The sequence below is a fragment of the Sturnira hondurensis genome, unplaced genomic scaffold (assembly GCF_014824575.4).
Source record: "Sturnira hondurensis isolate 20B ecotype Veracruz unplaced genomic scaffold, ASM1482457v3 Scaffold0001872, whole genome shotgun sequence".
NCBI lineage: Eukaryota > Metazoa > Chordata > Mammalia > Chiroptera > Phyllostomidae > Sturnira > Sturnira hondurensis.
In genome coordinates, this window is record NW_028074503.1 from 27,156,287 (window position 1) to 27,170,953 (window position 14,667).

Here is a 14,667-nt window from a genome sequence, read left to right on the forward strand (position 1 = left end):
AAAGAAGGACATTATATAATGCTAAAGGGATCAATCCAACAATAGAATATGACCCTCGTAAACATTCGTGCACCTAAATATATAAAATGAGTACTGATGGGCATAAATGGAGAGACCGAAAGTAACACAGTCATAGTAAGGGATTTTAATACCCCATTGACATCAATGGTAGATTTTCTAGCCAGAAACTCAACAAGGGAACAAGGGTCTTAAATGACACAATGACACAGCTGTCAGAGGGGAGGGCCTGGGGTGGTGCTGGGTGAAAAAAATGAAGGGATTAAGCAAAAACAATAAATAAAAAAAACAAAACAAAAAACCTCACAGACAACAATATGGTGATTACCAGAGGGAGGGGGGTGGGACCAGGTAGGAGAGGGGGAGGGGAGATTTATGGCCATGGAAGGGGACTCTGCTCAGGGCAGTGAACACGGTACAATATGCAGATGATGTTATTGTAGAATGTACCCCTGAAACGTATAGAATTTTAATACCCAGTGTCACTCCAATAAATTCAATTTTAAAAGACACACTAGACTGGATGGATTTAATTGATATTTTTGAAGCATTTCATCCCCAAGCAGAATATACACTCTTTCTAAGGGGTTATGCAACATTTCCCAGGATAGACCCCATCTCAGCCCACAAAACAAGTCTCAATAAATTTAAGGCTGAAATTATATCAAGCATCTTCTCTAACCACAATGGTATGAAATCAGAACTCAATTACAACAAAAGAACTGAAAAACACTCAAACACCCAGAGGCTAAATAACATGTTACTAAACAGTGAATAGGTTAACAATGAGGTCAAGGAAGAAATCAAAAGATATCTTGAGACAAATGAAAATGAAAACCCAACAGCCCATAACCTACGGGACAGAGAGAAAGCAGTCCTAAGAGGGAAATTCATAATGATGTATAGCATACCTCAACAAAAAATAAAAATCTCAAACAAACAATCTAAAGAAAGGTTTTTTTTCAGATTTATTGAGGTATAGTTACAAATCAAAAGTATATACATTTCGGTATACACTGTGATAATATAGATATACATTGTGAAATGATTATCATAATCAAGTTCATTAACACGTTCGTCACCTCACATAGTTACCTGTGTGTGCGGTTGAATCTAAAGGACTGTTTTCATTTTTTTTATTTGTGAAGATTAGAAAAAAACTGCTGCTTATTTAGTTTCTGGTTCCTGATTATTTTTAGATGAGATCAAGTGCATTCAGGGTGGTGTAGCTATAGACTGATTATCTTTTTTTTTTTTAAAAAATAGGCTTTTTAGCCCTGGCTGGTGTAGCTCAGTGGGTTGAGCACTGGCCTGTGAAGCAAAGGGTCGCTGGTTCGATTCCCAGTCAGGGCACATGCCTTCATTGCAGGCCAGGGCCCCAGTAGAGGACACACGAGAGACAACTACACATTGATGTTTCTCTCCCACTCTTTTTCTTACCCTCTCTCTAAAAATAAATAAATAGAATATTTAAAAAAATAAAATAGACATTTCATTTTGGAGTACACTTATGCTTACAAAAAAGTTGCAAATATAGTAAAGGGGTCTCTCATATCCTTCCCGATTTTTCCTGCTGTTGTTACTTTGGTCGAAACGAGAAATTGGCAGTGATACATCTTTATAAACTTGCAATTTTATTTGGATTACACCAGCTTTCCCATTAATATCCTTTCTGTTCTGAAAATCAATGCAGGGTGCCACATTGCATTTAGTTGTCATGTCTCCTCAGCCTTTTTTAACTGTGACAGTTCCTTTTATCTTGTCTTTCATGACCTTAACACTTTTGGTAAACACTGGCCAACTGTTTTGTTTAATTTGGTGGGTCTGTCTGAGGTTTTCTTACGATTGCATGGAGGGTACGCATTTTTGGCAAGAATTCTACAGATGTGATGCTGCACCCATCTGAATGCATCCTTTCTGGGCTGCACGATATCCACATGATAATTTGGTTGAGACAGGCAGTCAAGTTTCTCCACTGTAAACTTACTGCACCTCTCTTTTTACCCTCTATTCCTGAAAGCAAATGACTAGTCCACCTGCAAAAGTGTGGAGACTAAGTTCCACCTCCCAGAGGGGGTCTTTTCTACATACAGGGTGGGGCAAAAGTAGGTTTACAGTTGTGAGAAGGTGAGACACAGAGCTTGTTCTTGTATTAAGTAATTACAGTTTTAGTTTCCATATGGACAGCTGTAAACTGACTTTTGCACACCTACCCCCCCATATATTATTTGGAATTCTTACATAATGAGTATTTATCTATACAGGACTTTAAAAATCCCAACTTAAGTTATACAATGGATGTTGAAATACTGCTATTATTTATTGAGCATATGTTTTTGGTAGGTACCAAAAAAGTACAAGGGATACTAGGCTCCTGCCCTAACACAATTTATATTCTAGTTAGGGAGAGATATTAAAAATAACTAAAAGGCAATTATAAAATTGCATATTGAACTATGTGTTATAAATGCTATTCAGTATGTCGTGAAAGAATGTGGTGGTTCTGGTGGTGGCCATCTGAGAGACTGTGGTTTGGAAAGGTCAGTTAGAGGTGTTGACATTTGAATTGAGAACTAGAGAAAGAGAACAAGCCAGTTCTGTGAAAAACCTTTCGAGCAGCGCAGTGGTCTGAAGTCCGGAAATTGTCCTGTGGTGGTTAATTTCATGTGTCAACTTGACTGAGCCACAGGGTGTCCAGATATTTGGTTAAACATTATTCTGGGTATGTCTATGAAGACATTTCTGGATGAGATGAACATTCAAATAGACTGAGTAGGGCAGATTGTCCTCCGCAGTGTGGTTGGGCCTCATCCAACCTGTTCATGGCCTAAATAGAATCACAATGCTGAATGAGGGAGATCACTCTCTCTGCCTTAGAGCTGAGGCATCAGTCTTCCGCTTTCATACTCGAACTTGAAGTAGAATTTACATCAGCTCTCCTAGTTCTCAGGACTTAGGCTTAGACTAGAACTATATCATCAGCCCTCCTGGGTCTCCAGCTTGCTGCCTGCAGACTAAATATGTGTCATCAGCAGAACAGAAAAGGGGGCTGCTGTCTGGTGTAGCCAAATGCAAGGACAAATGATAAGCTGCTATGAGAAGTAGGAATGAAAGGTGGATCCTGCCCCAGTGAGGCCTTGGGGACCATGCTGAGAAAGGGGTTTGAATTTTACTCTAAAGGTTGTTTGTTGGAAGCCTCTGGAAGATTCTTAGCAGAAAAGTCACATTATATCATACATGATTAAAGGATTTCTCTAGGACCCACAGATGGGCTGGTTGTAGGAGGACACTGCTCTAGGCTAAGCCAGAGATGACTGGGTGTGTGGTCTGGATGAGAAATGTGTCAGCACGTATGCAGGGAAGTGGAGGGATTTGAGAGAGCGATTAGAGAAAGAACTGACAGGACTCATGTATCATCGTATGCTTTCATAGGGTTTTCATTAATTTGAAAAGATACAAATAATATTCTTATAGAATTTTAGGTTAGGCTAGTCCTAGGGAAGGGTGGGGTCAAACTCCTGAAGAAGGGTGCAGAGATATACAAAATTCACAAAGATGCTCACTGCAGCAGATCAGCAATAAGTATCTATCAGTATGGACCCGCTAAAACTGCATCCATTAAAAAGAATGCTGTTAATTTTCCTGCAGGGAAAAGAAATGATGCTCAAGATAAAGTAAATTAAACAACCTGGTGAAGCAGAGTCTTCGGGAAGAATCTGCATAGTGTGACCCTACTCGTGAATTGTAAATGACTGTCCCTACATCCACCGTGTGTTAAACATTGTCAGAGAAAACCTGATGAAGCATATTAACATACACTGTTAGCAGTGGTTATCTCAGGGTTCAGTGGGGGTCAGGATGGATTTTCACTTTATACCTGGTACTTTTTTGTCTCACCACAATGTCTTAAACAGTGGATGAAATTTTTTTGCTTGTTTTACCAGAGACACAGGAAGTACTTTTAGGGTTAGTAACTACTTTAATGGAGTCTTGAAAGCAATGTTAAGAAATAAATCCTATAAATATAAATATCATTTTTCTTTATGGGGAGTTTATATTAATCAAAACCAGGAAAATGGAGATTATTGGTTAAATTGAAATTATTAACATTTCCAAGATGATATTGAGACCATATTAATTCATTTCCTTTAAATTAACATCAAAGACAAGTATACAGTTTTGTTTATATCATTTATTCAGGCAATGTATCTCACAATGGTCTTGTGGTTTGGTTAAAAAGTACAGAAATTTATTTGTGAAATGAAACAAAAACTTTCTTTTTAAGTTGTGCTTTATGAAAAAACAAGGGATGGTTATTTCTGAGCACCAAGATTATGGATTATTATGATTATTTCCATTGCTTTTTACCTCCTTCCTCTATTTTTTTTAAAGATTTTATTTATTTATCTTTAGAGGGGAAGGGAAGGAGAGGAGGAGAGAAATATTAATGTATGGTTGCTTCTTGTGAGTCCCCTGCTGGGAACTGGCCTGCAACCTAGGCATGTGCCCTGACTGGGAATCGAACCGCGATCGTGTGGTTTGCAGGCTGCGCTCAATCCACTGAGCTACACCAGCCAGGGCTCCTTCCTCTATTTTAAAAATTCTTCACAATAATCACAAATTACTTTTACAGTCAGGAAAAGTTCTTATAATTGTTACACTCAAGTTAGGTGTTTGTCAGTTTAACACAGTATACCTGACCTATGTCAATGTGCTCACACTTTCTATATAACATCCAGTAGTTCTCTTTTCTCAATGACTGAAGTTTGCAGAGGTTATTTACAAGCCTTGAGCAAATGATTTGTATTGTAATTACATTGGTTCCCACCTCTCTTTATCCAAAATGATGAGGCAGATTTCATCGAGTACACCCTGACAAGCAACATTTTAAATGTCATTACTGAAGTGACTATGCAGGCTTTTCATCAGAACTACACAGAACCACAAAAAAAGGTCAGAGAAGCTGACTGTTAGAAAAACTCCAGCTTCTTACACCTTCTATGGCCACAATTGCATGGTATGCAGCAAATATTTTTAGGTTACACTGAGAAAGCATGAAACTGAGGCTTTGGTGTGCAAGAATGAGAGAGAGAGGAGGGGGTGGGAGAAGGGAGGAAAGAAGGTAGAGAGAGAGAGAGAGTTTCTTCATGACAATTGTAGTTTTTAATACCAAGGATTTCAGATCCTTGGATGAGTGTTACTAAATACTGCGTGGCACGCACATTGTACAACAGTGTATCCTAATTATAGTTTGCTTTCAACCGTCTGAAGCCTTTCTGTGTTTCGGAGTTTTGCATTTAAGCCTTGTAAATTATTTGTGCTCATTAGCATTTCACCCCAGGGGCAACCCATACGCTCCATAAATGTGTGCATATTTTTCTTAAATCCTTTTTTCTCACAAATGCATTCTCAGAATGTAGATTCCCACAGTGAAAAGCAATTAAATTACATTTGTCTCCCTCTCTTACATCCTCCTTTCTCTAAAAAATGTCATTTATAATTAAGAGCACATATCTGAAGATAAATTCTTTATTACAACTGGGGACCTTAAACTGAGGAGGGTGTTAGGGGTGGGCTGCAGGAAGCTACCAAGACGACCAAGCCAGAACGCGCCAGCTTTGGTCCAATGGACACATTGAACTGGATGATTCTTTACTGTGAAGGGCTGTCCTGTGCACTGGAGGATGTTCAGCAGTGTCTCTGGCCTCCACCCACTGGATGCCAGTAGTACAGAGCTCCAGTTCCCTGATGTGACCACAAAAAGTACTTTCAAGATATTGCCAAATATCTCCTAAGGGACAAAAGTGACCCTGATCGAGGACCGCTGTACTAGGCCAAAGACCTTACAAAACCAAGCTCTTAGTGCCTTTGCCAATTCACATTATTCCTTTGACCCCCATGGTCAGCCTGTACCTACCAAGCCACCCACCAACACGAAATACAGACACTCATGAACACTCTCACACTCTTCCTGTCAAACCCTTGACCGGGGTCTATAGTTCTTCCTCTGAACCACATGTGGCCAATTCAGCTAGAAGGACAGAAGCAGACACTGGTGACTCCCTCACCCTTCATGGACATGAGCGTTCATGTTTATCACGAACAAATGATCAAATTAAAAGCCGCTCTTCAATATTCCAAGTGCCAGGGAAACAAATGAAGCTAAACACTTCATTGTGCACCGTGTTCCCAAGCTGGCTCACTTTTTTCTGAAGCTGATGCGTGTAGTGAGCCTATGGCTCTTATAAAGGAATAGTTTTAATCTTCCATGGTATGTCCATAGTCTGGATCATTCTCAACATGAAGGAATTTTTTTAAAAAGCTTAGTATTCTGCAAGTACTTGGACACCCTTGAAAATAGCCAAGAAGCACTTAGTGGCCAAGGAAGCACTTAATTCAAAAGTTCTTTAGCCAGACTTACCCAACAGCATTCACAAAGAAAGCAGCACAGCTCTAAATCACTCTTAGATCCTACACTGCAGACTTTCAGGGAACTGGTCCAGTTGTCCGAGAGGACGACTTGGTCTCCAACCCACTGAGTCCTGGCTCTGCCTGTTCTTCCTTCTCCTCTGTGGATACACCAACATGTCCTTTAAAGGTGTTCTCAAGGTTCTCACATCCTCTTTGTAAGAGCAGAATACTGTGAAAACATGTATGTTGAATATATGTATATATGTACACACACAAAGAAATTTCCAAATTTCCTCTGTTGTAAAAACACACAGGCACACAATACATCTTAACAGAAGGTAGGTGTATTATATACATTGGAATATCAAAGTATATGTTAGTTTTCATTTGGTCGATCATTCTCAGGACTTTCTTTTACAGTGGAGAAACTGAGGCTCAGAGTAGTTACTGTATTTTTAGGACAAGACACACCTAGGATTTAGAGAAGGAAAATAGAAAAATTGAAGCAAAAAAATGTGGTAAAATATTTAATAACATAAATAACATAGGCCACCGCCCCTGCCAACAGAAAGCCAGGTAAGCTACATTTGGATTATGAGACGCACCCCCATGTCCACCCCAAATTTGGAGGGAGTGCATCTTATAGTCCAAAAAATACGGTACATAACCTGCCCAAAGTCATATAGCAAGTTGATGGGTCTGGAGTAGAGACTTCCTTTGACTCCAAAGACATTAAATTTCTATTCAGTCTAGATGATTAGAAATTCAGAGGTTCAATTTGGCACAGTGTCTTTGAATCAAACAACAAACAAAATGCAATACACTTTAACGCACTTGTTAATCACATTAGTTTATGCGGCCGTCTTGCTCTCACCATGATTTTTACCATTTTCCCACCTCCATCACAATAAATCGTTCAGTGCCTAACCGTTAGCAACTTTCCTTACAATTGATCGGGAGAACAGGATGGCCTCTGGGTAAAGATAAAAAGTTGTAACACCAAAGATCTCAAGAAAACAATGAACTGTTTTGGAACGCAACCCCTCACTTCCTGCCTCAATTTGGCGGGAGGAAACCTCAGCACGTGGATCCAGACGTTTTCTGGCCTGCGCTAGCACCTAGGTTACTGACCTTTCGGCCCGCACCACGCAGGCGCCAGGGCCAAAAGGGCTAGGGGAGGTGGGGCCCCGGTTTCCCTGGATACCCGGTGGCGGCAGCCGGAAGCTGCGACGTGGTTGGCTGCCACGGGTGGAGGAGCTGGGGGTGGAGCCCGAGGAGGAAGGCTGCTGCAACGAGGAAGAGGACGCGGCTCCGGAGATGGAACGTGCGCAGGCGGGGGCGTTAGCAGGCTCGCCGGGTGCGCGGGGGCCTGAGGAACCTGGCAACCTCCCCTGGTGTAAATGAGAAGGGCGGGGCGGGCGGACGCCCTGGGCGGCGGCGGCCGTTGGGGTGCGACCGTCCCCGCCCCGCTGGGTTCGTTTTATCTTCCTGGGTCTGCCTAGAGGGCTGCCCTGGGCTGCCTGGTGTTTTGCAGTCAGGACCCCGAGAGGGATGGCATCACCTAGTTAGGCAAGAGTGTACTTGTGGTAGCCCCTCAAAGAACTCCATGAAAGCCAAGCAGGCTCCTGGGCAGTTTAAAGTTGCAGAAGTGGAGAACCTTGCCGCGCAGTCCTTGGGGGTGGGGCCGGGCCTCAGTCGGGTCTGGAAGGCATGGGTGGGCTCGGAAGGAACCTGGGAAGAGGCTCGGGTGCAGGCCTCTCCCGTGACCCACTTCTAGCTTTGGCTGCATCTTGTGTCGCCCGGCCTTGGGGCCGGAGTCCAGAGTCCCGGGCTCTCCGTCCATGCCTTTTTTTTTTTTTAAGTAATTAAACTTAAATTTTGGAAGAGATTTAGAATTTCCGAAGTAGGAAGAAATTGTCCTTAATGTTTGTATTTTACATCATCATGGTACATTTGTCAAAACTAAGAAATTAACATTGTCATAATACTGTTGACTAAAATACGAACTTTATTCACATTTCACCCGTTTTTTCCTACTATAATATTTTCTGTTCCAGGATCCAAACCAGAATAGTACATTGCATTTAACCTGCTTTGTTTTTAAACTGGTAACAGCTGGAATTTCATCTTTTCCTTGTCTCGATCCCCCGGCCCCCATTCGCCGTGACATAAGCTACTTTTTTTAAAGTCCCAGAAATATGTACTCTTTTTTTTTTCAATTTAGTGAGCATTTATTGATAGTCTTATATTCCAGGCACTGTTAACCAGTACCGGGGATTCAGCACTGAACCAGATAATCCTGCTTTTGTATGGAAGCTAACTGTAGTTAGCGGGTACCCATAAGTTCTGTCTTCTGCAATTCTGTATTTCTGATTGTTTAAAATTTAAGGACATGCCACTTAGAGTAATTTTTAAGTTGGTTGAAATTTGCGTTTAAACTACCCCTCTGATTTACCATAATCTTATTTACCATAATCTTACTGTAAACTTTCAAGCGAGAGGATAGTCTCTTGTCATCCATTATTAATCAAGACTTTTCCCCCTCAAGTTTATTCTTGAGAAAAATGCAATGCAAACCGAAGTGCTAAGTGAACAGGACTGAAGACCCTATTGTAAGTGGAGTTGCTCTCGTGTCTTTGTAATTTTTAGATGCTTTAGCAGGTATACTAACTCCAGGGATAAAACTTTTAAAATCGTTTTGCGTTATTTTTTCTCAGTTACCATGTTTTAAGGAATTGCCAGTTGCCCAGAGATGATAAGCAGCCTGAGTATATTTTTATATTTCTTTGCATATCGTGCATCAGTGCATGGTCAGGTGGTGCCGGCAGGAAGTTCTTCATCCCGAGTCATTGTGCACGTGGATCTGGATTGCTTTTATGCACAAGTAGAAATGATCTCAAACCCGCAACTAAAGGGCAAACCTTTAGGTAATTACGGATGGCGATAATATTTGTCGTATAATAAGGTCAGCGCTCACTTATTGTGTCCATTGTATTCTGATTTATTAACCATTGTATTAAGATTTATTAATCTTTCTTAACCATTAAGAAAGATTTGGGGGCTCAGGATGCTCCTCCCCTCCACGTTATCTAATCTTCTCGCAGATGATTAGGAAGAATAGTTCAATAATGAGAACATTTATTGGGGGAGATACCTGATAATTACTGTGGGTGGCTACTCACAGCAGAACATGGATTTATATTCATTACACAGTTACTCAGAAGACAAATGAGTCTCCAGGAATTAATTGTACTGAATTCTTTTCCTCTGCTTTTTTTTCTGGGGTGAAATGTGGGCTGGGTTTACAGAGTTAACTCGGTACAAATGAATCAGGTTTTGTCTGAAAACATTCTAGAATGATTTTATTTGCATCTTTCTGCTGAAGGTTATATAGAATCCATTGATTGGTGATCATTTCTGGTAAATTTTACTTGAAAGAACTTGATGAATAGAGGCTCTATTTTTTAAATGAGACACAGCTTGTTATTTTTAATCAAGACAGATCGTATTAGAATTTACCATTATAATGTAGGATTAGTAAATTATATTTTAAGATATTTCTTTAAATTCTACTCAGTGTTCTCATACAATATTTATTCTTATAGGGGTTCAGCAGAAATCTTTGGTGGTGACCTGCAACTATGAAGCTAGGGAACTTGGAGTAAAGAAACTTATGAATGTTAGAGATGCGAAAGAAAAGTGTCCGCAGCTGGTGTTGGTGAATGGAGAAGACTTGACTCGATACAGAGAGGTATCATATAAGGTCACAGGTACAGATTACAGGCAGTATTTTTTTAGCCTTAATTTTTGTAGAGGATGCCTGTTCATTTCATGAAATCTTCTAATAAATGTAAAATGCCATAATCACTGTCTTTTTTGCTAATAACTTTATTTGGGGTCTTGCCCACTTTTTTATGGTGTATATGAGGATGATGGTATGTAAGTACTGTTGATGCAAAGTGTCAAGTGGGAGGAGTTGGAGCAGGTCCTGACTGGTGTCATGTGAACATGAGTCCAACAAAGTTTAGGCGGGAGAGAATGGGGAGATACACTAAAGAAAGCCACACATTTTTTTATTTTAAATTTAAATGACTTATAAAAATAAATTAATTAATTAATTAAATTTAAATGACTTATGAAGAAATATGCCATACTCTAATTCATTGATGTTAGTGGAGAGGCTTCTGTAATATTTAACATAATTAAAAACTAGCTTTATATTTATCTTCTTTGCTACTGTTGTTGTTCGTTCTCTTATTATTTGTAGCAGTTTTCAGATGAAAGGGTTAAATATGTATAATATCCAAAAGCACTAACAGAGCCACAAGGAAAAAGAACTCAAGAAAATTGGACAAAGAATATGAACAGTTGATTGACAAAAAGAGCAAACACAATGTCCTATGATTATCTGGGTAAAAGAATGCTCAAATTCATTATTGTCTAAGAAAATTTGAATCAGTAAGATATTTTATATCTACCATTATACTTGCAAAAAATAACGTGAGAAAAAGTAGAAACAAAGTATTGTAGCCTTTTTGAAAAAGCAATCTGGAAACATTTTTGAAGTTAAAGATATATGTTATAGTCTTTAACCCAGTGATACAGCCTCTGGCAATTTAAGAAATAAAATCCTAAAAAACGTATTTACAAAAATTTGTATTGTAGCATGGTTCATAATTGGTAAACATGGAATGAAAACAAATTGTTCATCAGGATAAGAATGACTAAATTAAGACTATGATGGACTGTTAAGTGACCATTAAAAAGAATGCATTGGTGCCGTATACTTGACTCATAAATATATACCTTGTTGAGTGAATGAAAGTTAAGATGCAAAAAAAGTGTATTACGTTTTTCCATATGTATGAAACAATAGCACAAACTCCTCCCCCACATATATGTATATGTGTGTATATAAACAGGAAGAGAANCGTATTTACAAAAATTTGTATTGTAGCATGGTTCATAATTGGTAAACATGGAATGAAAACAAATTGTTCATCAGGATAAGAATGACTAAATTAAGACTATGATGGACTGTTAAGTGACCATTAAAAAGAATGCATTGGTGCCGTATACTTGACTCATAAATATATACCTTGTTGAGTGAGTGAAAGTTAAGATGCAAAAAAAGTGTATTACGTTTTTCCATATGTATGAAACAATAGCACAAACTCCTCCCCCACATATATGTATATGTATGTATATAAACAGGAAGAGAAACATGAGAGGATATATACTGAGTTGTTAACATTAGTTACCTTTGTGGGGGGGGGGGAAGAGGCGGTGCTGAAATGGGAGGGGAGGGGAGAAAGGACAGCCATGCAGAAAAGACAAGACTATGCTCCCAAAATAGTACTTGTGCATTTTGCAAAATTGTGTGTGTCTGAATATTAAGAAGTTAGTTTTTAGTGTACATGGAAGAATCTTTATATGACACACAGAGTTGTGCGTCTTGCCTTTGTTCTTGGTGATCTTTCATGTCATTCACGTAGCTCCTCCTCATCCTTTTTAATGCCTGCAGTATTCCATTGCATTTTGCTCCATGCTTATGTAACCAGTCCTCTAGTGATAGGAGGACTCTGTGTCCCACTTTATGCCTAATGCCCCTGAATAAATTTACTACTCACTCCTTTTATTTAAAAAATATCTTGTTTTGAATGATAAATTTTATGGTTTCCCTGATGGTGATGGATTATTAAGCTGTTACCAACTTTTTGCTTTTACAAATATATGCTGCAGTAGACATTTTCATGGGGAAATTTGGGCATACTTTTATGAGGTTATTTATAAGTTAAGTCCCTAAAGGTTAATTGCTATAATAGATCAAAGGTAATTTGCACTTGAAATTTTGAATACTGCTATATGTTGTACTTAAGTTTGTCCCAATGTAATTGCTAGTATGTGTGGGACTGTTAGCTCTTCTCAAATTATAAAGATTTTACCCCATAGGTGAAAAAAATAGTGTTTTCTGCCATCCAGCTGATATTAAGAGGTAATTCAGAGAGAAATGAAAATTCTTCTTGGTGATTTCAAAGTTGTTATTAGTCTCAATCTTAAAAATGAAAATTGATAGTCCTTTTGAATTGATATCAAATCTTGGTTCAGTTCAGTTTAGTAAACATTTGACTGAAGGACTAGGCGTTAGGCTAGATGTTGGACACCCAAGTCCCTGTAAATCGTGGTCCATCTCTGCCTTTAAGGAATTAGCTTGGGAATGGCTAATTAAAATACTGAATTGTGGTGTATTTAAATACTGAATTGTGGTGAAAATTAAGTCAGTTTCTTTTTGGCTTAGTAATCATTAGAAATTATAAATTTTGGTTTTGCCTTTAGAAACTCTTGTGAAAAATACAGCTAGAATATATTATTACTTGTTTTACTTTTCTGAGCAGACTATAAATAATTCTTTGGTCCACTGCTTCAAGATCATAATTAACAATAAGCATTGATATTGAATGTACTGCAGACACAGAAATTATAAGTATAGGAGGTTGAGCTTAAATGTATCACTATGAGTATCTGTCCAGCAAATATCATTTTGGACTGACTTTGTTGAAAAAATTTTGCCTTTACTCAAAATGTGGTTCAGAAAAAAAATCACAGTTAAACAAGGACTTTGTTAAATATGTTGTGGAACTGTGGCTATGTGTAAAACCTTTAATGACACATTTGATGTAAGCATGAAAGTTAAATGTATTCTCATTGTAACTTCAGTTGCATCTGTGCTCCAATATTCTGTAAATGCAGACTTGTTGGAAGAATTTAGTCCCGTTGTTGAGAGGCTTGGCTTTGATGAAAATTTTGTGGACATAACAGAAATGGTGGAGAAGCGACTGCAGCAGCTTCAAAGCGATGAACTTGCAGCGCTGAGTGTGTCGGGTCATGTGTACAACGATCAGCGTGAGTGGATCGGACTTGTTCTGTCCAGTTGTTTTAAAACACACACATGTCTTAATGCTCAGTGTGTTCCCAAAACCGACTTTGGACATTTTATGGCTTTTGTTGGAGGTGCAGCCCTATGTCAGTCGTCCGTCCCGGTGACTGAATTGTGTGTTGCTCCTGTAGCTCGGTGTTCTGTACACCTCACACTTCGACACAGTCCGGACATTATCATTTTTGAGTGTCATACCTCTTTAGGTGAGCCTTACGTTACAGGAGTTGGCTCGATAATATGCTTTTTAGAATAATTTTTGATTCTCTTCAAACTGTCTTTAAGCAAAACTTTGAGGCAGGTGAAATTTGCCTTTGTTGCTGCTTGCTTTCGTTCCCCCAGAGCACCAAGACCATTTTGTTTCCCCTGACTGCCCGAGTTAGCCCTTCTGGGAGCCTGTCCCAGCCTGGCTGCCGTCCTTCGGAAGCTCCTATTCAATTTGTTCAGATCATCTTCGCCAGCTCTTAGCATGAAAGCAGAATGGTTCATCTCCTTCATATATTAAAGTATAAGAGGCTGCTGGTATTTCCAGGGGATATTTGCATTTGAAAATAAGCTCCAGTGACTGTCTCATTAGAGTTCGAGAGATCTTGTGTCTCCACTGGTGACTTGCATGTTACACCAGAGGCACACAAGCTACTGTGCTTTTGTGTACCGCTTGCCTTGACCGCCTGGCTTCTAGGTCTCTGCATGCGCTTCCTCTTATTCCCTTTTTCTGACAGCTGGTGATGAGTCCCCCTCTAGTTCTCTGCTTCCCTGATGTTAAAGAAAAGGGCGGAAGGTACAGTTCTTTCCCAGAAGAAGACACATGGAGCTGTTCTTATCCTTTGTACCTCTAGTTTCTTGTCACTCACAAAGGCTGAGAAGCAAGAATGTTCCATATATGTTTCTGTATAATTCTGAAAGCAAATTCAGACCTTATTGCTAAGAACATAGCACAGAGAGCTAGGTCTTATATCCTAAAAAGAAAATGTGTGATTTTTCATGAATTCTTCCACCGCCCCACAATTTTGTTAAAATTTTTTAAACATACAGAAAAATTGATGGAATAACACAATGAGAACACTCATTATACTCTCCTGGTTGATATAGCTGTTACCGTTTTTCCACATGTGCTTTATCTTGCTCTTTATTGATTGGCTGACTGATTGATGAGCCGTGTGAGAGTAAATTGCAGATATGACACTTGATTTGTAAATACCCCTGAGGGTAAGGATTGCCTCACATAACTGTAATGACATTTTCACACCTTATAGAAGTTGTTTCTAGATGATTTCCCTACACTTTTGATAAAAGAACTCTTA

General features: G+C 39.2%; 1 protein-coding gene across 4 annotated transcripts in view; it reads left to right on the forward strand.

The window, feature by feature from the left end:
* Positions 1-14,667, forward strand: part of POLI (DNA polymerase iota) — a 30,517-nt gene that overhangs the window by 750 nt on the left and 15,100 nt on the right. Inside the window, exons 1-4 of one of the 4 annotated variants that reach the window (XM_037034471.1) lie at positions 7,693-7,825; positions 9,234-9,356; positions 10,035-10,199; positions 13,180-13,332. In XM_037034471.1, the coding sequence (XP_036890366.1) occupies positions 7,747-7,825; positions 9,234-9,356; positions 10,035-10,199; positions 13,180-13,332 (520 nt within the window). In that variant the 5' untranslated portion in view covers positions 7,693-7,746. Of the gene's footprint in view, positions 1-7,692; positions 7,826-7,859; positions 9,357-10,034; positions 10,200-13,179; positions 13,333-14,667 lie in introns of those variants that run through there. The other 3 variants (XM_037034479.1, XM_037034453.1, XM_037034461.1) reach the window with 3 other exon arrangements.